The sequence below is a fragment of the Bos grunniens genome, chromosome 15 (assembly GCF_055505025.1).
Source record: "Bos grunniens cultivar Pamir isolate PY7600 chromosome 15, Bosgru_T2T1.0, whole genome shotgun sequence".
Classification (NCBI taxonomy): Eukaryota; Metazoa; Chordata; class Mammalia; order Artiodactyla; family Bovidae; genus Bos; species Bos grunniens.
In genome coordinates this window covers 50,560,891-50,586,919 of record NC_141179.1, presented here as the reverse complement: position 1 = coordinate 50,586,919, position 26,029 = coordinate 50,560,891, and the positions used below count along the sequence as shown (strand labels likewise).

The 26,029-nt window shown below is 36.9% G+C and overlaps 3 protein-coding genes across 3 annotated transcripts; 2 read left to right on the top strand and 1 right to left on the bottom strand.

The window, feature by feature from the left end:
• Nucleotides 1-256: 256 nt before the first annotated feature.
• LOC147358117 (olfactory receptor 51A4-like) lies at nt 257-3,392 on the bottom strand. Its single transcript, XM_086340436.1, has one exon. It carries the CDS (start codon nt 2,321-2,323, stop codon nt 1,382-1,384), a length of 942 nt encoding a protein of 313 aa, XP_086196562.1. The 5' UTR covers nt 2,324-3,392; the 3' UTR covers nt 257-1,381.
• Nucleotides 3,393-11,666: 8,274 nt separating this feature from the next.
• LOC147358116 (olfactory receptor 51L1) lies at nt 11,667-19,078 on the top strand. Its single transcript, XM_086340435.1, has one exon. It carries the CDS (start codon nt 16,655-16,657, stop codon nt 17,600-17,602), a length of 948 nt encoding a protein of 315 aa, XP_086196561.1. The 5' UTR covers nt 11,667-16,654; the 3' UTR covers nt 17,603-19,078.
• Nucleotides 19,079-24,518: 5,440 nt separating this feature from the next.
• LOC147358115 (olfactory receptor 51G2-like) lies at nt 24,519-25,460 on the top strand. The gene has a single exon (XM_086340437.1). It carries the CDS (start codon nt 24,519-24,521, stop codon nt 25,458-25,460), a length of 942 nt encoding a protein of 313 aa, XP_086196563.1.
• The last annotated feature ends 569 nt before the right edge of the window (nt 25,461-26,029 follow it).

Here is a 26,029-nt window from a genome sequence, read left to right as displayed (position 1 = left end):
CAGAGTGCAATAAAATAAAATACTACCCATATTTTTGGATACCTGAGAAGTAATCTGATCAAGGATTTTTTTTTTTTTTTGGTTATAGCTTCCTCTCTTTCCTCTTTTGATAGAATACAATAGCAGTTTTAAAACATCCTATCCGAGATTCTATGTGGAAATTTCCAGCACTGCAGACTTAGGAAGTCCTATCTGATAAATTAACATTCTTTTTTCATCTGCATAAATAATGAAGCCAAATCTAATGAGGAGAGCCTTTTCTTGGATCAAAAATGATTTTTATTTGAAATATTTCATGAAAATGGGAAAGACTATATGAAAAAAAAGGTATTCTTCAATGGAAAATTCTTCATTGTTCACAGTCCACTCTGATAGGTTATTTACTTCTCATCATGTGGGGACATGGAGTTTTCATTGTCTTTGATCTATTTTTCAACTCTGCAACTTGTAGATACTAATAGCAGTCAAAATAATTCATGTTGGTAGACATTCACATAAATTATCTGGTGGAGAGTCAATTGTCATGTGTCCTATATGATGGAATAATTCATATTTCAACTCATTTGCAAATTAATGTAAATTTTTTATTCATAAATGTATCTTTTATATTTGGTCTCCTTTGTACTGAGTGTATCATTTGCCTGGTCTTTCATTAAAAATGAGTTAAATGATATCTTTAATAGATGTTATTTTATTTCTTTGTGAGAGCTGTTATTTTATGAAAATTAATCCTTCTCAAGGTTTATATTCTTGCATAAGAGAAAAAACAAATTATACAATGTAAAATGAGCTATGGCCTTAGGTAAAACCTGGAATACAGAAAACTTTCTGCCTTATATAACTTAGAAAATGATATCTTAATGCTCATGGAAGAAATAGTAAAACAAAATAAATGAATTAAAGTATTCTTGTAAACTCTGCATACATGCATACTTGTTTGTCTTATTGGCTCCATGTGTGCACTGTAATTGCCCTTCTCAATTTCAGTTCCTGAGAGCACAGGTATACATCATAAAAGTGAAAAACTGTGTATTGAAAAGGGATATTTTAAATGAATAATCAATCCTCTGTCACTTCTAATCACTAGACATTTGTATATACATATAGAATATTACATTAAACATGATCAAAATGGCAAGTGTATATTGTGTTCAAAAGGCTAGTAAGGAAAGCTGAGTGAAAAGAGAGCTTAGAACATTTTATGTTTACATAAGAACTCAATCCTAAATTCTTAACCAGGAAGGCTGAGTCTTCAGTCTTAATAAACACACTGAGAGAAGATATTATATGTTGTAAAGTGGTTAATATATGGTGTGATTGATTAACTATGCTGCTCCGTGTCCTGTACTGACTGGATTTACATTGTGGTTAAGAACCCCTGTCAGCTGTATTTTTGACACAGTTTCATTAAAATCAAATTTCTTATCTGCTGGTTCTTCACACAGTATATAACGGGGTTCATCAATGGAGGTACCAGCAGGAATACATCAGCCATGAGGATTTTAACCATTGGGGAACTGTATTTGGCAAACCGGTAGATGACAGATAGGGAGATAATGGGAACATAGAAGATGAGCACAGCAATGATGTGGGAAACACATGTATTGAGGACTTTGAGCCTTTCATTCTGTGATGCTATGCCCCACACTGCTTTAAGTATCAGCATGTAGGACATGAAAATACATGTTATGTCTAGGATGCCTGTGAGAGCCACAAACAAGCCATAAATGACATTAATCTTGTTGTCAGAGCAAGCCAGCTTCATGACATCCTGATGGAGGCAGTAAGAATGGGAAAGGAGGTTCTTCTTACAGTATCTTAGATGTTTCAGAGTGAAAGGGAAAGGAAGGATCAACAAAACATTTTTGAGAGAAAAGACAAGGCCTGTTTTTATGACTCTGGTACTGGTTAGGATAGAAGTGTATCTCAGAGGATTGCAGATGGCAATAAAGCGATCAAAAGACATGATGAGAAGTACTGATGATTCCATAGCTGAAAATCCATGAATGAAAAGCTCTTGGGCAATACAGGCATTGGGGGAAATTCCTGGAGCATTGAACAAGAATATTCTTAGCATGGTAGGGAGAGAGGAGAAGGACAGTCCCAGGTCAGAGACAGCCAACATGGATAGAAAATAATACATGGGTTCATGCAGAGAAGGCTCCATTTTTATGAAAAAGAGGATGGTGCAGTTCCCCACAATGGCAACAATGTACATGAGACAGATGGGAATGGAGACCCAAATGTTGGCAGACTCCAGCCCTGGGATTCCAATGAGGAAGAAGGTAGCGATATCAGTTTCAGAGGTGTTGAAGATGGACATACCAGAATATGAGGAAATCAAGATGAGAGGCCCAGGAAACACTTTCTGCAGTGATGAAAACAGATCGGCTCAAATGCCTGACTCTAGCCTATTGCCATCATTTAAGGTCCTGTGAATCCAAGTGCTATTCATATAGTTCTCAAGTATAAACCTAAATGGATAAAAATAGATACATATAGAGTTAGATGTCAATATCCAACTAAAGATGAAAACTGAGAAAAAAGAAAACAAATTGAAACCTACAAGAGATATAGTTTATAACAGACATATATTCAACACAAGGACTGATGGTTCAACTAAATAGTCATACAGACAATATTTTATACAAACGAATATAGTTACATATAGTTATCTATTTTCCAAATAAAGAATTTGAGACTTTTGCTTTTCTTATGTAAATATAACACTCTCCACTGTTTAGGCGGAGAAGGTGATGACACTCCACTCCAGTACTCTTGCCTGGGAAATCCCATGGACAGAGGAGCCTGGTAGGCTGCAGTTCATGGGGTCGCGAAGAGTCAGACACGACTGAGCAACTTCACTTTCACTTTTCACTTTCATGCATTGGAGAAGGAAATGGAAACCCACTCCAGTGTTCTTGCCTAGAGAATCCCAGGGATGGGGGAGCCTGGTGGGCTGCGGTCTATAGGGTCACACAGAGTCAGACACGACTGAAGTGACTTAGAGGCAGCAGCAGCAGCAGCAGCCACTGTTAAGGACGTCATTAAAACATCAATGAATTTACATAAAATTCAGAGACAATGTATTTTCCCAAGTCTTCTTATATAAAACAAGGGTTTCATTTTCTTTTCCTTGGGTTTTTTTAGTTCTCTCAAAAAATTTGGTCCTTTTCTCCACAGAGAATTTTATATCTTTTGCAAAATTTATTTTTAGATTTTACATTGTTGTTATTATTTATAGAATCATTTACTGTCTATCACTATTCTCTCTTTCTTAATGATTACTCCAGTATTTTTGCCTGGAAAATTCCATGGATGGGGGAGCCTGGTAGGCTATGGTCCATGGGGTCGCAAAGAGTCAGACACGATTGAGCAACTTCACTTTCTTTCTTTCTGTAGTTCCTTTTGGAGAAGGAAATGGCAACCCACTCCAGTGTTCTTGCCTGGAGAATTCCATGGACAGAGAGGCTTGGTGGGCTGTGGTCTATGGGGTTGCAAAGAGTCGGACACGACTAAGCAACTAACACACATACCAGTCATATAGAAAAATACCATAAATTGTTGTCATAGAAGCCTGTTATCAGACTATATTGATTATTTTTGTATTTTCTCCTCCTACCACAGTTCTGAATGTTCCTTCATCATCTTTCTTCCCCTTAATCCTTTATGCAAGTCTGCAGGCTAAGTTACTTCAGCCGTGTCTGACTTTTTGCAGCCCTATGGGCCGTAGCCTGTCAGGCTCCTCTGTCCATGGAAGTTTCCCAGCAAGAATATCGGAGTGGGTTGCCATGCCCTCCTCCAGGGGATCTTCCTGACCCAAGGATCAACTGTCTCCTAAGCCTCCTACATTGGCAGGTGCGTTCTTTACCACTAGCGCCACCCAAGAAGCTCCTACACTGTATACACCTCTGTAAAGAAATCCTTCAAAAAACATTCCTGAATCGATTCTTTATGGACATCTATTTCTTGCTGGCACATAGTCTTTTGTTCCTTTTAGTTGGAGTGTTCTTCCTCTTTTTAGTCCTTACAATGTTCTTTTTATCATTGATCTTCTGCAGTTCAGTATGAAACACATAGGTAGAGGTTTAGAATTAATATCTTCTACTTGGAGATTGATATTTTCAACCTGATTTTTCAGTTTTGAATGTCCTCTGCCATTATAACTTTCAACATTGTCTAGTAATAACTTCTTTTTTTTAATAACAGTTTTATTGAGTTATAATTCACATACTATACATTTCGCTCAATTAAAGTGTAAAATCCAGTGGCTTTTAGTATATTTACTGAGTCTCACAGTCATCTCTACCATCAGTTTTAGAACAGTTTTGAAAAAGTTCAACAGTTTATTTTTGTGTATGGTGTTAGAAAGTGTTCTAGTTTCATTATTTTACAAGTGGTTGACCAGTTTTCCAAGCACCACTTGTTAAAGAGATTGTCTTTAATCCATTGTATATTCTTGCCTCCTTTGTCAAAGATAAGGTGTCCATATGTGCGTGGATTTATCTCTGGGCTTTCTATTTTGTTCCATTGATCTATATTTCTGTCTTTGTGCCAGTACCATACTGTCTTGATAACTGTGGCTTTGTAGTAGAGCCTGAAGTCAGGTAGGTTGATTCCTCCAGTTCCATTCTTCTTTCTCAAGATCGCTTTGGCTATTCAAGGTTTTTTGTATTTCCATACAAATTGTGAAATTATTTGTTCTAGCTCTGTGAAGAATACTGTTGGTAGCTTGATAGGGATTGCATTGAATCTATAAATTGCTTTGGGTAGTATACTCATTTTCACTATATTGATTCTTCCAACCCATGAACATGGTATATTTCTCCATCTATTAGTGTCCTCTTTGATTTCTTTCACCAGTTTTTTAATAGTTTCTATATATAGGTCTTTAGTTTCTCTAGGTAGATATATTCCTAAGTATTTTATTCTTTCTGTTGCAATGGTGAATGGAATTGTTTCCTTAATTTCTCTTTCTATTTTCTCATTATTAGTATATAGGAATGCAAGGGATTTCTGTGTGTTGATTTTATATCCTGCAACTTTACTATAATCATTGATTAGTTCTAGTAATTTTCTAGTGGAGTCTTTAAGGTTTTCTATGTAGAGGATCATGTCATCTGCAAATAGTGAGAGTTTTACTTCTTCTTTTCCAATTTGGACTCCTTTTATTTCTTTTTCTGCTCTGATTGCTGTGGCCAAAACTTCCAAAACTATGTTGAATAGTAATGGTGAAAGTGGGCACCCTTGTCTTGTTCCTGACTTTAGACGAAATGCTTTCAATTTTTCACCATTGAGGATAATGTTTGCTGTGGGCTTGTCATATATAGCTTTTATTATGTTGAGGTATGTTCCTTCTATTCCTGCTTTCTGGAGAGTTTTTATCATAAATGGGTGTTGAATTTTGTCAAAGGCTTTCTCTGCATCTATTGAGATAATCATATGGTTTTTATTTTTCAATTTGTTAATGTGGTGTATTACATTGATTGATTAGCGGGTATTGAAGAATCCTTGAATCCCTAGGATAAAGCCCACTTGGTCATGGTGTATGATCTTTTTAATGTGTTGTTGGATTCTGATTGCTAGAATTTTGTTAAGGATTTTTGCATCTATGTTCATCAGTGATATTGGCCTGTAGTTTTCTTTTTTTGTGGGATCTTTGTCAGGTTTTGGTATTAGGGTGATGGTGGCCTCATAGAATGAGTTTGGAAGTTTACCTTCCTCTGCAATTTTCTGGAAGAGTTTGAGCAGGATAGGTGTCAGCTCTTCTCTAAATTTTTGGTAGAATTCAGCTGTGAAGCCATCTGGACCTGGGCTTTTGTTTGCTGGAAGATTTTTGATTACAGTTTCAATTTCCATGCTTGTGATGGGTCTGTTAAGATTTTCTATTTCTTCCTGGTCGAGTTTTGGAAAGTTGTACTTTTCTAAGAATTTGTCCATTTCTTCCACGTTGTCCATTTTATTGGCATATAATTGTTGATAGTAGTCTCTTATCATCCTTTGTATTTCTGTGTTGTCTGTTGTGATCTCTCCATTTTCATTTCTAATTTTATTGATTTGATTTTTCTCCCTTTGTTTCTTGATGAGTCTGGCTAATGGTTTGTCAATTTTATTTATCCTTTCAAAGAACCAGCTTTTGGTTTTGTTGATTTTTGCTATGGTCTCTTTTGTTTCTTTTGCATTTATTTCTGCTCTAATTTTTAAGATTTCTTTCCTTCTACTAACCCTGGGGTTCTTCATTTCTTCCTTTTCTAGTTGCTTTAGGTGTAGAGTTAGGTTATTTATTTGACTTTTTTCTTGTTTCTTGAGGTGTGCCTGTATTGCTATGAACTTTCCCCTTTGGACTGCTTTTACCGTGTCCCACAGGTTTTGGGTTGTTGTGTTTTCATTTTCATTCGTTTCTATGCAAATTTTGATTTCTTTTTTGATTTCTTCTGTGATGGATTAAAGATCTAAACATAAGACCAGAAACTATAAAACTCCTAGAGGAGAACATAGGCAAAACACTCTCTGACATACATCACAGCAGGATCCTCTATGACCCACCTCCCAGAATATCGGAAATAAAAGCAAAAATAAACAAATGGGACCTAATTAACCTTAAAAGCTTCTGCACATCAAAGGAAACTATCAGCAAGGTGAAAAGACAGCCTTTAGAATGGGAGAAAATAATAGCAAATGAAGCAACTGACAAACAACTAATCTCAAAAATATACAAGCAACTCCTACAGCTCAACTCCAGAAAAATAAATGACCCAATCAAAAAATGGGCCAAAGAACTAAATAGACATTTCTCCAAAGAACACATACAGATGGCTAACAAACACATGAAAAGATGCTCAACATCACTCATTATCAGAGAAATGCAATTCAAGACCACTATGAGGTACCATTTCACACCAGTCAGAATGGCTGCGATCCAAAAGTCTATAAATAATAAGTGTTGGAGAGGGTGTGGAGAAAAGGGAACCCTCTTACACTGTTGGTGGGAATGCAAACTAGTACAGCCACTATGGAGAACAGTGTGGAGATCCCTTAAAAAACTGGAAATAGAACTGCCTTATGATCCAGCAATCCCACTGCTGGGCATACGCACTGAGGAAACCAGAAGGGAAAGAGACACGTGTACCCCAATGTTCATCACAGCACTGTTTATAATAGCCAGGACATGGAAGCAACCTAGATGTCCATCAGCAGATGAATGGATAAGAAAGCAGTGGTACATATACACAATGGAGTATTACTCAGCCAAAAGAATTCATTTGAATCAGTTCTAATGAGGTGGATGAACCTGGAGCCTATTATACAGAGTGAAGTAAGCCAGAAGGAAAAACACCAATACAGTATACTAACGCATATATATGGAATTTAGAAAGATGATAACAATAACCCTGTGTACGTGACAGCAAAAGAGACACTGATGTATGGAACAGTCTTATGGACTCTGTGGGAGAGGGAGAGGGTGGGAAGATTTGGGAGAATGGCATTGAAACATGTAAAATATCATGTATGAAATGAGATGCCAGTCCAGGTTCAATGCACGATACTGGATGCTTGGGGCTAGTGCACTGGGACGACCCAGAGGGATGGTATGGAGAGGGAGGAGGGAGGAGGGTTCAGGATGGGGAGCACATGTATACCTGTGATGGGTTCATTTTGATATTTGGCAAAACTAATACAATTATGTAAAGTTTAAAAATAAAATAAAATTAAAAAAATAAAAAAGAAAAAAAAAAAAGAAAAAGTTCAACATTTTCCAGCTAACTTACTAGTTAGATTGCTTCATATTTTCAAAGACTTCCTTTATTTATGTTGCATTTTGGTGCATTCTTTAGTACTACCATCTAATTTATTAATTCTGTCTTTATATGTGTCTGGTCTCTAACAACCATTGAGTTTTTTTTTCATTTATTCTATTTTTCTTTTTAAATAAAAGTTATTTTAATAATCCTCAACTTCAATTTATAGCTACCAATTCCCCCAATAATTTTTCATTTATTTGTATTGTTATTATGGTCTTTAATTTTTTGAGAATAGTAAGGTTGTCTAATTTCAAAATTCATCTCTAGTTTGATTTACTTCTTTTCTCATGGGTAAATATTCTTATTATTGAAATTGTAGAATATCTTTGTCAGTATTAGTCTTCATCTTTGTTTTGCAATTCTACTTATAATCCCATCTTGAGTGGAAATTTCCTTGTTTCTTTCTTGATTTATTTTGTTCCTTTTCCATGATTAGATGTAGTAGTTGGCTCTTCTGACTTCCTAAAGTTTGTAAATTGTAATGTCTTTTTATAATGGGTAAGGGATCTTATTTCAAAGGAGAATTAAGTGCAGTGTTGCCCATTTTTCCCCAACAATCTCAAGACCTAGCTGGTTATTGGGAGCACACTCATGTTGTGACAACAGGTATTTCCACCCTCCATGTGGGTTACTAACTTGGTACTTTGAACTGATTCCTTGTCAAACATGAGGCACTATCATTCTGAGTCTCATATAGGTGCTGAGCTGCCAACCACCAATGTGTCTCTATAGCAGGAGTCAAGTGGGTTTGTGGATTCAGTTTCAACACAGTTATATGTTTTTATATTGCATCTCAAAATATCTACCTATCTATCTATCTATAATGTATTTTATATTTGTTGTCTGACCTAAGGAGTAAAACAATGTATTTTTATTATATCTATTTTTGCTATATGTTTTTGTGTGTAGTGGAAATTTACATATATGATTCAGCTCACCACACTGAGTAAAATTCACCATGAAATGTTAGATACAATTTTAGAAATATAATTTGTTAATGCTTATGTTTGGGAAAAATTAATTTTGTTGAGAATTACTTGTTCATGTGCTCTTTGGAAAATAATGAATTAAGGTACAAATTTGTCCAAAAATACAATAGAGCTAATTGCAAGTTTATCATCAATCCTTGTTATGAGGGATTTGATAAAATTCCTCAGATTTGAAATATTCAGGCAGTTCTTAGGTACTACTGTTCTTATCTTTAATTACATCTTCAACCATTGTGTTACTATAATCCTGTTGTCATGATGGAGAATTCTTAAAAGGTCATGTTCCCTTTCTTAACTATTTCTTTTCTGTAATTATTCTTTTTGGCAATCTCAAATTCTAATGATTGCAATCCACCTTCAATTGTTTCTGAGTTGTTGCAGCTGCTCCGTGAACTGGATTATCTGGATTGGACTCCACCTCCAACTTGCTATAATTATTTCCCTCTATCCAAACTACTATTTCTAGGCTGTCTATAACATTTTAGTGATATTTATTCCCCTTAAGGTTTAGATGTCAAGGAGAAAGACAATTAGAAAGAAACACTTAGGAGTTTCCAGACTTGATAATTTAAATTACATCCATTAAAAAGAAAGAGAAAAAAACCTGGCAGGTGTTTGAATATTGCTCACCTTAGATGTTGGAAGACTCATTCATAGTAAGGCGATGAATAAACTTGTTACAGTGACTTAATACCATTGTGATATTTGTCTGCCTAAATGCCTAAAAACTGCTAATCCAGTTGTGTCAAGTCATAGAACTACTAGCAGAGAGCTATTTGTTAGACTTGGTCTTCCAATTCCCAAAATTTGCTCATGACACTAATCTGAAAGGATTGAGATAAATGTTCAAGGAAAAAAAAAAGTTTTATTCCAACAGATATTGTGCAAGAATGCAAGCTTGTTTGGTCTGTGTAATCATGCCGTTAAGTAGAGATTAGAAGTTCTGTCTCCAGGACAGATGTGTCACACTATGAAAGCTAAGTGAGCTGTTGAAAGAGAATGTTTCTTTGCTGCCTGGGGCCCCTCTTTTGTCTGGTTTGTCTGTTAACCTCACCTGGTTCAGTCTCTAACATCAGCCTTCCTTGCTAATGCCTCTCCCCACACTGTTAAGTTGTTCCTTTTTGGCTAAATGAAGACTCTGATCCTCTTTCAATTTTCTTCCAAATGTTATCTAGCAAATCAGTTTAAACACTTTGAATTTTGAGTTGTAAATCCTTCTATACCATATCCTATAAATAACTCTGCTCATATCAGTTTTCTTAATATAATTAAAAACTACTTGATTAATGATTAATGAAGAGAAAACAAAATAATAAGAAAATTTCCAAAAGCACATAATACATTCATCATTATCAACCTCTACTTGTCCTGAATAAAAAAAAAAAAAAAAAGTATGACTCTCTTTAGGTAATACTATATTTCTATAGAAAAGCTATTTTATTATTTTTTTAAGAGACTTTAGAGGAAAGCAGAAAACCACACAGAAAATTTTCCAGTATGTTTTTCTTTCAGAAGGGCCTAAACAACCCAATTCTCCTGTTTTCAAAAATGTGAAAAATGTAGTTTAAGTAACACATACAGAATGGCTTTAAATTTAGAATAAAGTTCACTATTTATATAGGAGTTATTAAATGAAACTGTTTGATCTTTGTATTAAAAGTAGAGTGATATGTGTATAGTCAGGATGGTAGTATTACCCAGACTGTTTCAGGTCTTGAGTATATCCTGAGACTGAAGCAGCTATTAAACAGTAAAAGCATAATAGCTTATTAGGAATAAGATACACATCTTCATGTTCTTCACTGATAAAATTAATAATTTGAACATGACAGTTTTCAGATACTTACATATCAGGGTTAAACAAGAGATGAATGTAGGATGAAGCTACTTCAGTCCCAGTTGTTAGGCACAAGGGTTGATCATGACAGTATGATTCTAATTCTCCTATGCTGTGACCTTTTTAGTAGAACTGAGGCCTCTGGGAATGATAAATCAGGAAACAGTACCCAGAGACTGAAAAGTCCACAGGTAAGTCTTGAAATGAGTTAATTCACAGAGAGGTCAACTGAATTCCCATTATGCATATGCATGAGTCATTTATGGTTAATGCCCTACAAGGCTTCCTTATTCCATGAAGCAGAATGGTCAGACAGAGCTGGAGCTATATTATGGTGGCTGCTTTAGGGTCTGTAGTCAGATTCACGTTTTCTTAAGCACATGCAATTTTTATAAAATTTATTTGTGTTCTTTTGTGTCTGTATATGTATTACAGGTAAAAACTTCATGCTCTAATAGTTAAAGCTTCCCAACTTTGGACAAATGATTTAACTCTGAGTTTTAATTCCCTAATCTATAAAATGAAGAAAAATACAAGAACTCATGCAACTGGCTTGTGACACTTAAAGACTGGTAAAAGTGGCTGCTCTTACTATTGCAGTTATCATTTTGATAATTATTACTACGCCTATTTTCAAGGTTTCCTGATGCTTCTTGCTGAGGGTGCTTTGCAATTATATTAGGAATCACAAGGGCCAGTCCGAAACAACACTGGTTATCAATAGTCTGAGACTGTCACAAAACATCAATAAATATAGTAAAAGACACAATGTTTGGAAATAAGGGATAAAAAAGCTAGCATTACTTATGAAAGTGTGATTGGTACAAAATAAGGCCTAAGTGTTATATAAACTATTCATTAGAAATAAAAATAAACAATAATTTTTCATAAAAAGACCAAATATGAATTGATTTTACTTTTATATATCAGTACCAAAGATTTAGAAAAAGATGATTTTAAATGCTCTTCAGATAAGGATAAATTAGTACAAACACTTAATAATAAATCTAATATAAGAGGTGGTGCTAATGGTAAAGAACCCTGCCTGCCAATGCAGGAGACAAAAGGGACGCAGGTTCAATCCCTGGGTCAGGAAGATCCCTTGAAGGAGGAAATGCAACCCACTGCAGTATTCTTGCCTGGAGAATCCCATGGACAGAGGAGCCTGGTGGGCTAGAGTCCATAAGACCGCAAAGAGTAGGATATGACTGAAGTGACTGGGCACACACTTGCACAATATAAGATATATATTATCTTTTTAATGTTGACCTGAAATAAGTGATCTGACAAGTATTTTTCCAGCCAAAATGAGTTTGTTAAGGATCAGCAGAAAATTGTGATTCAGGGTCTTCAACAATGGTGAGCCATGTGCTAGTTTCCATATGGCAAGGGAAGAAAAAAGCTTTTACAAGAGAGAAAAAGGAAAATGGGAAAGCTATTGGAAACAAAGAGTCCATGACTTTTCATTAGCTAAGTCCTTGTCAGGAAAGAAGAATAGTTTTTCTTCTTCCTCTTGGGCTCTCCTATCATTTTATGGCAGGAGAGCTCCCCACTCTGGTCTCCCAACTCTATTTAATTGAGTTTCTGTAGTAATTTTTTTATATAGCAGAAAACTATAAAATGGCACTGAAAAAAAAATAAAAGCTTTAATTAATTGAGGTCTATTTCTTGGATTCAAATTACGATTCTTCCAAAATTGGTTTATAGATTTAATACATTTCAGTAAAAGTCCCCATATATATCTTGTGTAAATTGATCTTGTTTCTAAAATCTATAAATACATTCAAAGAGGTAGATAACCAAGATATAAGCTAAGAAAAAGAATGGATTGGAAAACTGCTCCATCCTAAATACTATGGAAATTGTAATGAACCAGAGAATGGAATTTGCCTTTACAGAGCTTAATGTGGAGACTTGAATCCTCTTAAGGCTTAATGTATGATTATGAAACACATAGCTAATGAAAAACTCTGTTCAGTGAGAAGCAGGAAATACCTTAAAACAGAAGGGGGTTAGAGTATTATCATGAATTTATTCTTATATGCTCGTTATAAAAGTGAAAACTAGATTTGAAAGGACTGGGAGAGGTATGTGGATAAACGTAGTGACACATTTTTACAAATTTCAGGATCACATGCTTTTAGTACAGTTAAGGGCTGTTTATATTCATTTCATCTCTAGGGATCCTGTTGCCTCTGAAACCAATCCCTAAGCTTCTATCTCAGGTGAAACCAGGAATATATATATAGAGATGGTATAAACATTTAAGCCTCACTGTTTACAGAATCAAAGGTTTTCAAGACCTCAGTTATGTGGAGAATCAAAATTATAGCCTCTGGAATCCATTCAAGTTTGATCTTCAGACAGAGATGAAAAGTCTTCTTGGGTGAGAAATAAAGCAAAGAGGGCAAAAAATAAAAGCACAGAAATACAAAGAGAAATGAGAAGAAATATAAAGATAATAGCAAGGCTGAAAAAAAATAGAGAAATCAACCAAAATAGAATGTGACTTTACCTGTAGTGGAGGAAAGTTTAGGCAGAGAAAAGCAGTATGGAACTGAAACATTGGGAAATGAGTTACTGGTTGTATGATTAGGGATTCATATTGATATAATTGGCTTATTTGTAAATTTAAAATTTTTTAATTACAAATAAATGGTAGATTTTGGCACAGTTTAAGATACAAAGATTAAAGAGACCAAAAATCATTGAAAGAACGTGTAATTTATGAAGAATGAAAACAGGAGTTTCATTGTCTTTAGAGGTAAACAATTTTGAAGTATATGACATCTTAAATCCTACTTCAATATTTATCAACAATTTTAAGATAGGTTGGTCAGTGAACAAGTAATTGAAGACTGTAGGCAAGATGCTAGAGAGGCTATAATAAAATAGTTTTATCCTCCGTGGTTCTCCCTTAACTGTTTGGAATAGGTAACTGTTCTCCATGAGTCTTTTCTGCCCTTTGAAACAATCTTGTCATTGGTCCAGTCTCTTCCTACTATTTATTTTTCACCTTACTGTGATTAAATTGCATTAAAATAAACAAAATGACCCAAAGAATTATGTTTAATGAAATGTATTGAATGGCAGAAGAAAATATACAGAGAAAGGGCAATAATGAAGGGACTGAGAAGAAGTGAAACACATCATAGGTGGCGAGTCAGTAAGAGAAAAGGGCAGGAAAAATAGAGTGTAAATAGGGATATTCTTGCCTGTCCCAAAATTAAATCTATGGACCGGCCAATCACTGAAGTTTTCTAAAGCTGCAGTTTGCACTGAGAGGATCTAGAGCATGGAGAAAAATATTTTAAAAGAACAATGATTCACCTTTTTGTAACTTCTCTGAGAATTAAAGAAAATGTGATTTATATCAAGGTTAGAAGAATAAAAGGAAAATGCATAGAATAATTTTTGGCATGGGGAAAAATAAATCACCTTCTAATATGACCACAATATAATCTTTGTATGTGTGCATTCTATATTTGTACTTCTATTTTAATATCTAGAGCCTTTTGATAAGTTGAGATTTAAATAGAAATTAAAGCAAAATTTCTGAATAAGGAAGAAGAATAAAGAAATTCAATGAGAGATTTTAATAGATTTTTCAGATTAAGCAAAAAGTGTTGTTTGAAGGTAAACAAAAATAAATGTGTTGGACAATTACTCTGATTGGTAAATGCAGAACATGGTGAGTGGCTGACTGCTTCATCTTAGACAACAGAGATAGCGAAGGTTCAGTGTAAACTGCTTGGGGCTGGAAAACAGTAGCAGAGAGATGTCCAAATCTAAGAGGACAGAGATGGCTGCATCGGCGGAAAAGGGAGAAAGTGACAAATCTTTCTTATTTCAGGAAGAGAAAGTTTGCTTAGTATTTCCTTCTGTTCCTCATTATAGATGCCAGGACAAAGTTCTCTTTGGAATTACAGACTGTTGAGCCTGAGAATTTTCAGTTTTTAAGCTGTCAGACACTAAGGGTCTACAAAGAAGCATGAGGGAGAAGCTGAGACATTGTAGCGAAGATGTCTGAAGCTGACAATATCTAGACTCTAAAGGATGAGGCAAGTGAAGAATCTTCTCAAGGACAGTCAATAGGCTTAGACAGGGCTTAAATAAAACAGAGAACTGAAGGGGCTGGTTATCCCATAGGGCCTAGCTTCTGTGCCCAATGCCATCAGTCAAGGGTATCGCATACACAGCATTAGTAGAGGCAAGCACAATGATGATTGTTCAGGGAAAGTAAAACTAGACGTTAAAATTGCATTTTCAAAAGGGAAAAAGAACTTGTTTGTTATTGAAAGCCAAAGCCACTGATGGTAAATGCCTTGGGCTGCATTGATGGGTTTGCTATGGTTTCTCAGAGGTGGGTGCCAAGCATCATAAAATTAGGAAAACAGTTACTATTTTCTAAAAATGTTTTTGGAAGTATAGTTGAGTTATAGTGTTGTTTAATTTCTAGTGTGCAGTGAAGTGAGTCAACTACACACATATATATATATATTCTCTCTTTTTTTCTTTTTTAAAGATTCTTTTGCCATATAGATTATTACAGGGTATTGAGCAAAGTTCCCTGTGCTATACAGCAGGTTCTTATTAGCTATTTTATATATAGTATTGTGTATATGTCAATCCCAATCTCTCAATATACCCCTTCCCCTCACTTATCCCGTGGTAACCATGTTTTTTTCTATATCCCTGCCTCTACTTCTGTTTTATAAATAAGTTCATTTGTACCTTTTTTTTCCCCTCAGATTCTACATATCAGAGGTAGAGTAGTATATTTGTCTTTGTGTCTAATTTACTTCACCAAGTATGATAGTCTCTAAGTCCATGCATGTTGCATTATTTTGTTCTTTTTTATGGCTGAGTGATATGCCATTGTACATATGTACTACATCTTCATTATCCAGTAATACTTGACAGAATATTTTGTAAAATGTGATTATGTAGAAACCGCATTTAGAGGAAAAAAAAAAGCAAGAGATGATACATAGAAATGAAGAGGATATATTGCAAATTATTACTAATTAAAGACACATGACATGTACTAGATGTCTGAAGTAAATATATTTTAATATTGTTTTGTGGGAAGGCATATAGAAAGAGCTTCAAAAATAACAGAGACCTTATTTTACGTACTGGGGGCTTCCCTGGTGGCTCAGATGTTAAAGTGTCTGCCTGCAATGCGGGAGACCTGGGTTCGATCCCTGGGTGGGGAAGATCCCCTGGAGAAGGAAATGGCAACCCACTCCAGTATTCTTGCCTGGAGAATCCCATGGATGGAGGAGCCTGGTGAGCTACAGTCCATGGGGTCGCAAAGAGTTGGACACGACTGAGCGACTTCACTTTCACTTTACTTTATGTATATATACATATATATTCCCTCTTACATATATATATATATATATACACATACATATATATATGGAAAGAGGGAATAAAAGAGGGAATGAATATACATATGTACCCTTTTCCATTCCTTCTTTCCATATAATGCATGCTTATTTTACTATTAAAATATTACATATTTTCAATTCAAAGTATTATACATTATTAAATAAATATGAAGTTAAATTAATGGTGAGCCTTTAGGGCCAAATCAGCTGTCAGGGATTAAAAGATAGCCTAGAAACAATAAATGATTAATTCAAGAACATTACTGATAGGAAGCTTACGAAAATCCATAGATATTTACTCTGAATTTTCTCTATTTTTATTTTATAATATATAGTAAATATTTCTTTCTCTGCTCTTTTGCTGTTTAATTTTTTAGTGTCTTCAGTGAAAATCCATCAAAGCTTTTGTCAGAGATGACCAGACTTGTGGGGTACACACTGTTGTTCTAGAATTTTATGCCTTTGACTACTGGGAAATGTTTCTTACATAAGAACTGTAAGAGGTAATCTCCTCTATGAGATTAGAGGAAAGGTGTATCATATACTGATGGTTCTGCTTATGTTCATCAGGGGTAACTTTGAGTAATAAAGCAGGGAAACAGAAAATATTCCTGTTTTTCAAGAGTCACCATGGTGGTCTGGAATAACAGTGATACTATGGAACCTATATTTATTCTGAGGGGTTTTCCTGGACTGGAGTATGTTCATTCACATCTCTCCATCCCATTCTGCCTCGCATATTTGTTAGCATTTATTGGTAATGCTACCGTCCTCTCTGTTATTTGGACAGAGTCCTCACTCCACCAGCCCATGTATTACTTTCTCTCTATGTTGGCACTAACTGACCTAGGTATGTCCTTGTCCACACTGCCCACCATGCTTGCTGTATTGTGTTTGGATGTTCGGGAGATCCAGGCAAGTGCTTGCTATGCCCAGCTCTTCTTCATCCACACTTTCACATTCCTGGAGTCCTCAGTGCTGCTGGCCATGGCCTTCGACCGCTTTGTTGCTATTTGCCATCCACTGCACTACACCACCATCCTCACCAACAGTGTAATAGGTAAGGTTGGTTTGGCCTGCTTGCTGAGAAGCATGGGAGTTGTACTACCCACACCTTTGCTGCTGAGACACTATCACTACTGCCATGCCAGTGCCCTCTCCCATGCCTTCTGTTTGCACCAGGATGTTCTGAAGTTATCCTGTTCAGGTGCCAGGATCAGCAGTGTTTATGGACTGAGTGTAGTTATTGCCACACTGGGCGTGGATTCTGTCTTTATACTGCTTTCTTATGTCCTGATTCTGAAGGCTGTGCTGGGCATCGCCTCTCATGAGGAGCAGCTAAAGGCACTCAACACATGTGTGTCTCATATGTGTGTGGTGCTCATCTTCTTTGTGCCAGTTATTGGGGTATCAATGGTCCATCGCTTTGGGAAGCATTTGTCTCCCGTAATCCACATCCTTATGGCGGACATATACCTGCTTCTTCCCCCAGTGCTTAACCCTGTTGTCTACAGCATCAGGACAAAGCAGATTCGTCTAGGAATTCTCTGCAAGTTTGGGATAAGGAGGAGGTTTTAAGTACCTCTAACCTTTGGTTTTCCCACTGAAAATCACAAGGCAGCTTCTCAAGTAGATGAGAAGTAAATTATTGAAGGCTGGTCATCTGGTTAAATTCCTAATTCTTTCCCTTCCTATATACATGATTTCAGATAATCATTAACCCTTATGAAATTCATATTTTTCATAGCAAAATTGTAAGTATGACTGTTTCTATCCCCAAGGTAATTATGAGATATATGATAATGTATGTAAAAGAGATTATTTTGAAAAAGTTAACTATTTGTTAATATTATTAAATTTTTATTAATGATTATAATAACTTTCACTATGTAATATAACTAAGTTCATAAGTTTCTCATGTTTACGATCTAAAATTCAGGAATCAATCTCTCTTTCTCCATTTTATTTTGCTTCTCATGACAAAATGTCACAATATTGTAACAAAAATATTTCTGACTTTTGGGGTAGGTTTGGAACTTGTCTTCCTGGAAGGAATTTGAATTGCTACAGTCACTGTTGGCTATGAAATAAGTCCTCACCTCATCACTGGTTGGCACTAACTGACCTAAGTATGTGCCTATCCACACTTCCCATCATGCTTGCTGTGCTATGTTTGGAGATAATGTTTGGGAGATCCAGGCAAGTGCTTGCTATGTCCAGCTCTTCTTCATCCACACATTCACATTCCTGGAGGCCTCAGTGTTGCTGGCACTGGGAGAAAGATGGGTTCTTTCTCCCAACCCCACTGTAGGTCTATCTGCTCCTTCAACTTGCCATCAAATGCTGGGGCAGACACATGGAGTTGCCCAAGAAATCCTGATAGCACATGTCTAAATACCTGGGCAAATGTGTAGGTTTCCTGTTCAGTACTATAGCTCAGAATTCCATGTCTAAATCTGTGAGTGGATTGGGATTGGTGCATGATAATCACTCTCATTTTTTAATAGTATTCTTTCCTCTTCTTCATGTCTGTGTGGATTGCTAATATTAGTGTCATTCTCAGTTCCCTTATTGTCAATAATTTGCTACTTTTTTTTTCATTAAGATGACATACATATGGTTTCATCAGTGATATTTTATTATTCCTATATATTCAGTTTCTTTTTAGCTGTATTGCAATTTTTTTTTTTATCATGAGGTCATTTCTAGTATAATAACATGTCACCATGGGGCTGGTATTCCCCAGTCAGGATGAATGTTCATAAAATATTTGTTAGTATAAACACTACTGTCTTTTCATGCTCCCAATAAATATATACTGAGAAACATGAAACACATGTCATAGCAATTACTGCTTTCAATAGTGTGGATATATAAAAAGTGGAATGGGTGATCTAAATGTTAAGAAATTAATATTTAATAGAAGTATACATGTAGAAAGCTTAGAAAAATTAACAGAAGTCATTGAAACATTGTTATTAAAGAGTGGCCAATTTTACTTGGGGGTTAAGGAATCAGGTATTGTGGTAGTTGACACTCAGCAGTGCCTCATGGGTCAAATTCAGTCCTACCTCCTGAACAAAGTGTGAAAGAAATTGGTATGCTTAAGCTGGCTGGTTTTGCCTTATGAAAGCTAACCATGCATATCTCATTTCAACTCCATGTTCTGTAATGTCACATTGGTAGTTTGAAGTTGGTCATGATGGGAGTATTTCCACAACAGAAACTGACAGACACTACACATCAGGGCTTTTCAAAACTCTCCTAGAGAATGACAGTCCCTTTGCAGTTCACCTGAAACTATTACAACACTGTTGATTGGCTATATTCCAGTGAAAACTAAAAAGATAAAAAAGGGAAAAAACAAAAACAAATGATCTCACATACATTATTCTAGAAAACAAAGTACTTTGTACTTTACTCTTAATGACTGGTTAAGTCATTAAGTGTTTACCAGCACACCACTGGACAAGGTATTCCAAGAAGAGGCAGAATGAAGAAAAAAAAGAGCATGTGTTAATAATATTCTCCAACTTCCAGGAGAAGTTTAAGACTTGGTGCAGCCACTACAGAGAACAGTATGGAAGTTCCTTCAAAAACTAACAATAGAGCTACCATTTGACCCTGAAATCCCACTCCTGGGCATATATCCAGAGAAAAACATGATCCAAAAGGATACATGCACCCCAGTGTTCATTGCAGCACTGCTTACAATAGCTAAGACATAGAGACAACCAAAATGTCTATCAACAGAGGAATGGATTAAGAAGATTTGGTATGTATGTGCTTAGTTGCTCAGTCATGTCTGGCTCTTTGTGACCCCATAGATTGTAGCCCATCAGGCTTCTCTGTCCATGGGGATTCTTCAGGCAAGAATACTGGAGTGGGTTTGCCATGCCTTCCTCCAGGGGATCTTCCCAACTCAGGGATTGAATCCAGATCTCCTGCATTGCAGGTGGATTCTTTACCATCTGAGCCATGAGGGAAGCCCAGAAGATGTGGTATATATACATATATACAATGGAATATATTACTCAGATTTGAAATAAATGAAATAATGCCATTTGCAGCAACATGGATGGAGCTTAGCTTCCCTGGTAGCTCAGATGGTAAAGAATCTGCCAATAATGCAGGAGACCCTGGTTCTACTCCTGGGTCAGGAAGATTCACTGGAGAAAGGATAGACTACCCACTTCAGTATTCTTGGGCTTTCCTAGTGGCTCAGCTGGTAAAGAAGCCACTTGCAATGTGGGAGACCACCTGCAATGTGGGATGGACCTAGAGAGTATCATACTGAATGAAGTAAGTCAGAGAGAGAAGGAAATCCCTTATATGGGTAATCTAAAAAGACATGACACAAATGAATTTAATATGTTTATTAAGTTCATTAAACTGAAATAGAAGCAAACTCACTGATTTAGAGGACAAACTTATGGTTGCCAAGGCAGGAGCAGGAGGGAGGGAATGATGGAGGAAAGTGATAGAGAGTTTGGGATGGACATGTACACACTGTTATATTTAAAATGGATAATCAACAAGAACCTACTGTATAGCACATGGAGCTCTGCTCAATATTATGTGGTGGTCTGGATGGGAGGGAAGTTTGGGGGAGAATGGATACATGTATATGTTTGATTGAGTCCCTTTGCTGTCCATATGAAACTATTATAGCACTGTTAACTGGCTATACTCCAGTGCAAAATAAAAAGCTAAAAAAAAGCAAAACAAAACCTCTCTCACATACATTACTCCAGAAGAGAAAGGACTGTGTATTTTTTTCTTGATAGCTGGACATTATGTACCAGATAAAAGGAACAGCTTTAAATAGACACTTGTTAATGTGTGGTAAGGCATGGGGGAGGGAAAGCATCCTGTAGTCCTGTGATTGTGTCTCAGTCTTTTAGTGAGTCTAAAGAGTTCACAGAGCCCCTGGACTGAGAACTTCACAAGTGTTTCTCTTATTTTTTAATTCTCTCCCTTACATGGAATAGGAAGGCTAGTGCAGGCTGGAGTTGGGTATTCCTTCCCCCAGGACAGTTAGGAGCTGATGATGCCCTGGCAGTTTAGCCTCTGATTAACTAGTTTCTCCCTACGACTGGCCTTCTTGAAAAGAACAAGTGCTCTGGCATACTTCAAAATGGTCCCTTTCCCCTTCTCCCTACAGGGAGCACAAGGGAATTTTTCTCACATTTACTATGGAAACTTAGAAAAACTCCTGAAGGTAAATATCACAATATTTTAGAGAACCCCTATTACAGGGTTCCCGTGGGGTTTTTTTAACTCTCAGACTCGTTCACTCTGAGTCCCTAGCACTCTATCAGTGACAGCTCAGGTTTCCTACTCCACCAGGTGTTCTCAGTTGCTTCTGAGCCTGGACTCCCAGATTGGGAATTTGGCATGATCATCTCCTTTTCCAGAGCAGAAGACAGTCTTTCAATGGCAGTGACATCATTTACCTTCCCTGGAGTTCACATTAAGGGGAAAAAAAAAAATTAGTCCTGAGGGAATGGACTAGTCAAAGGGGGACATTCCTTTTAGTGTATTTAAAAGCACCAAAGTGTAGTGCTGATCAAGCACCTCGCTGGGCAGAGCCAAGAACCTTGAACACAAAAATATGCTATCTTGGCTCTGGAGTTGCAAATGCCCTGCTCAGGACACCTATGATTCCCTGAAGAACTATCTGCATCAAGATCCACTGTATTTTTATTATTCTCTTATGCCGGTATTCAGTGGCTTTCTCTACCTGTAAGAAATTCCCGGGCTTGGCAGACTGGAGATCCAGCCAACCCGTCTACACCTGAAAGAAGTCTTCAAAGGTGAAAAAATGAGTAATGAATTAATATCTAATATATTTTAAGAATTTAGAAAGTAGAAAGAGAAGTCAAGTGATAGGATGACCATAGCTTGTGTGAAATCACTGTTTTGGGATAGGTCAGAGGTACAGATTGTCATGTCCCTGAAAGGGACAATTGTCCCAAGCAATTGTCCTCAGAGGCTTCTCAGAAGAGCTCTGGGATGGTATTATTAACTCATGTCCAGGCATAGATAGAACATATGATGGGACCCATGTACTAAAATCTCTGGTTTCTGAAAACACTGCTATCTGATATTAACTAGAAACTATAATGTTAAAAATGACAACAATGATGATTTGAGTATCCCCTCTATCTCATTCTCAAGTAAATCATGCACTGCTGCTGCTGCTAAGTCGTTTCAGTCATGTCTAACTCTGTGCGACCCCATAGATGGCAACCTACCAGGCTCCCCCATCCCTGGGATTCTCCAGGCAAGAACACTGGAGTGGGTTGCCATCTCCTTCTCCAATGCATGGAAGTGAAAAGTAGAAGTGAAGTCACTCAGTCATGTCCGACTCTTTGCGACCCCATGGACTGCAGCCTACCAGGCTCCTCCATTCATGGGATTTTCCAGGCAAGAGTACTAGAGTGGGTGCCATTGCCTTCTCGAAAATCATGCACACTTGGCAATATTATTGGGTTGGCCAAAAAGATCATTTAGGTTTTTCCATAAGCTCTTAAAATACAAGCCAAAAAGAGAATTAAGCAAAATGATTCTGAAGAAAAGCCCTGAGGAATAACATCTTATAAGTGATAACTTGGGCACTCCAGGTTACACCTGATTTTGGTTACTGGTGCACAGGCTGATATGCTTAAGATTGTGGCTACTTCAGCATTTCCATTACCATTTTGCTTCACTTAAGCCCCAAGTGTCTCCTAGGTCTTGGAAACTGTGCCAAAATTTCAGATATATTTTCTTAAATCTTTTAAATATTATATAAAGTTATACAGTTCCCAATTTTATGCTCAAAAATTTTCTTAATCTTCCAAAGTGACAGAACCTGTGAATGACAATTATCTCCAGACTTTCTGTTACTCTGGAGAAACAGCCACTGGGAGCTGACTGCTTACATCTGTATCAGACGGACTCCTCTATGGAAAATGGACTAGGAGTATACTAAGTCAGAGACTTTTCTACAAAGTAGGAGAAAGTGATCTTAGAGGGAAGACCTGGAATATGTAGGCAGGATGGAATTTCTGAAGGTATTCAAAGATTTGAGGAAGGGTATCAAGGACAAAGAAAATAAGGGTGTGTAAGACTCAAAGGGATGACAATTATCGTTCAGTGATGATAAAAGATATCAGGAGAAATTTGTGATATAAAAAGCTAGGAAATAAATGGAGATGTAAAAGACCAGTATTACTTAATATGCTATGATTAGCATAGTATATAAACCACAGGACAAGAATATATAAAGCAATTATTCTAGTTGAATCTGTTCCTACAAAGGAAGGAAAATGGTATCAGAGAGAAAATTTCCTTTGATCTCTATAGAGAGATAAGAAATTATTTACTTACTTTTTTTTTTTTTTAAGTGTGTCAGAGGAAACTATAAAGTGTAATTGAATTAGTGCAACAGGGTAGATCGGGGGTCATATGACATTAATATAGTACAAATATGGTTGAATTTTTCACTTTTTGTTAAAATGTCTTTCTTATGTCTTCTAAGATTATGTCCAAGATCTTTATATTTATGCATAAATTCCTTCTGAAATTTTGGTCCATATATGCAGTCTTAATTCCAATAACCATCTGAAAAGCCTACATACCCTATGCATATGTGTTAAGTCACTTCAGTCCTGTCCAGCTCTTTGTGACTCTATGGACTGTAGTCTGCTAGAGTCCTCTATCCATGGATTCTACAGGTAACAATACTGGAGTGGGTTTGCATGCCCTCCTCCAGAGGATCTTCCCAGACCAGGGATTGAATCTGCATGTCCTGAGGTTCCTTCATTGCAGGCAGATTCTTTACTTCTGAGGCACAGGGGACTTCTGTCCCTAACCTATAGCTTTATTCAATTATAGTCACTTACCTCTTTTACCTTCAATTACATTAATACCTCTCTGCATTTACATGTGTGTCGATCAGCATAGACCACCCAACACAGTCCTTTGTTTCCATCTAACTCATGTTTGTCATTTGAGACCTAATGCAAGAATTACTTTTAGCAAATCTTCTCTGACCTCTCTGCATTGTTAGTTTCCTCTTTCTGTATTTTAAAGGGCCTTGCATTAAACTAACACTTTATTTTAATTTTAGCTCTCTCTATCCACTAGATTGTAAGTATCTGAAGGCATTTCTCATATTAGGTTGGTCAAAAGGTTCATTTGGGTTATTCTGCAAGATGTTAGGGAAAAATCTGAATGAACAATTTCGCCAGACCAATATATTTCTCTATATTTTAGCTTACCCAGATTTCCTTTAATAGAATATGTTCTCAATAGACGCACAATGAAGAAAATTAAATAAGTTGTAAAATAAGAAATACAGGTGGTAATTATACATAATGAGCATAGGAGTGATTGAAAATAGTAAACAGAGCAAAATACATCAGAGCGTTGTTTCTTTGTGCATTTCACCCTAATTGTTCTGTGTTTTTGTCTCCCCACCTAGACTGAAGGTGCCTACATCAGCACAATGTCTGTCTTCAATGACTCTGTCCTATACCCCTGCTTCCTCCTGACAGGCTTCTCAGGCCTGGAAAGCAGATATGGCTTAATTTCCCTCCCTATTTTTTTGGTTTATGCCACCTCAGTTGCAGGGAACATTACCATTCTATTTATCATCAGAACTGAGCCTTCTCTCCACCAACCAATGTACTACTTTCTATCAATGCTGGCGTTTACTGATCTGGGCCTATCCACTACAACTTTGCCTACCATGTTCAGCGTTTTCTGGTTCCATGCCCGGGAGATCTCTTTCAATGGTTGTCTGGTCCAGATGTACTTCATTCATGTTTTCTCAATTATTGAGTCAGCTGTGCTTTTGGCTATGGCCTTTGACCGCTTGGTAGCAATCCGAGCACCCCTGCGTTATGCAGCCATTTTAACCAATGATGTAATCATTGGGATTGCTTTGGCAATCACTGGAAGGGCCTTGGCTCTGGTCTTTCCAGCTTCCTTCCTCTTAAAAAGGCTTCAATATCGTCCTGTCAATATTCTCTCCTACCCCTTCTGCCTGCACCAAGACCTCATCAAGACAACTGTATCCAGCCGTCGGGTCAGCAGCATCTATGGCCTCATGGTGGTCATCTGCTCCATGGGACTTGATTCAGTCCTCCTCCTCCTTTCCTATATTCTCATCCTTGGCACAGTTTTGAGTATAGCCTCCAGGACAGAGAGAGTGAAAGCTCTTAATACCTGCATCTCTCATATCTGTGCTGTACTCACTTTCTATACGCCAATGATTGGACTATCTATGATCCATCGCTATGGGCAGAATGCTTCCCCATTTGTCCATGTGTTCATGGCCAATGTCTATTTGCTGGTGCCACCCCTCATGAACCCCATTGTCTATAGTGTCAAGACCAAGCAGATTCGTGACAGAATCCTCAAGAAATTCAACCAACAGAAAGTTTGAAAGAAACTCTAAAACACACCTTTCTCTTTCCCCTCTTTATGTTAATGATTTCATATTAATGTAGATATTTGATTTTAAATATTAAAATTGATATTTTGTTTTTAAGATAATAGTAGTATTATGTGAGTGCATGCTCAAATGGGTCTGACTCTGCCATCCCATGGACTGTAGTCATCCAGGCTCATCTGTCAATGATATTATCCAGGAAAGAATACCAGAGTGGATTGCCATTTACTGGGTTTCCCTGATAGCTCAGTTGGTAAAGAATCAGCCTGCAATGCAGGAGATCTTGGTTCAATTCCTGGGTCATGAAGGTCTGCTGGAGAAGGGATAGGCTACCCACTCCAAGAGATAGGCTACACACTCCAGTATTCTTGGACTTCCCTTGTGGCTCAGCTGGTAAAGAATCTGCCTGCAATGCGGGAGACCTGGGTTCAATCCCTGGGTTGGGAAGATGCCCTGGAGAAGGGAAAATCTACCCACTCCAGTATTCTGGCCTGGAGAATTCCATGAACTGTATAGCCCACAGGGCTGCAAAGAGTCAGACACAACTGAGCAACTGTCACCTT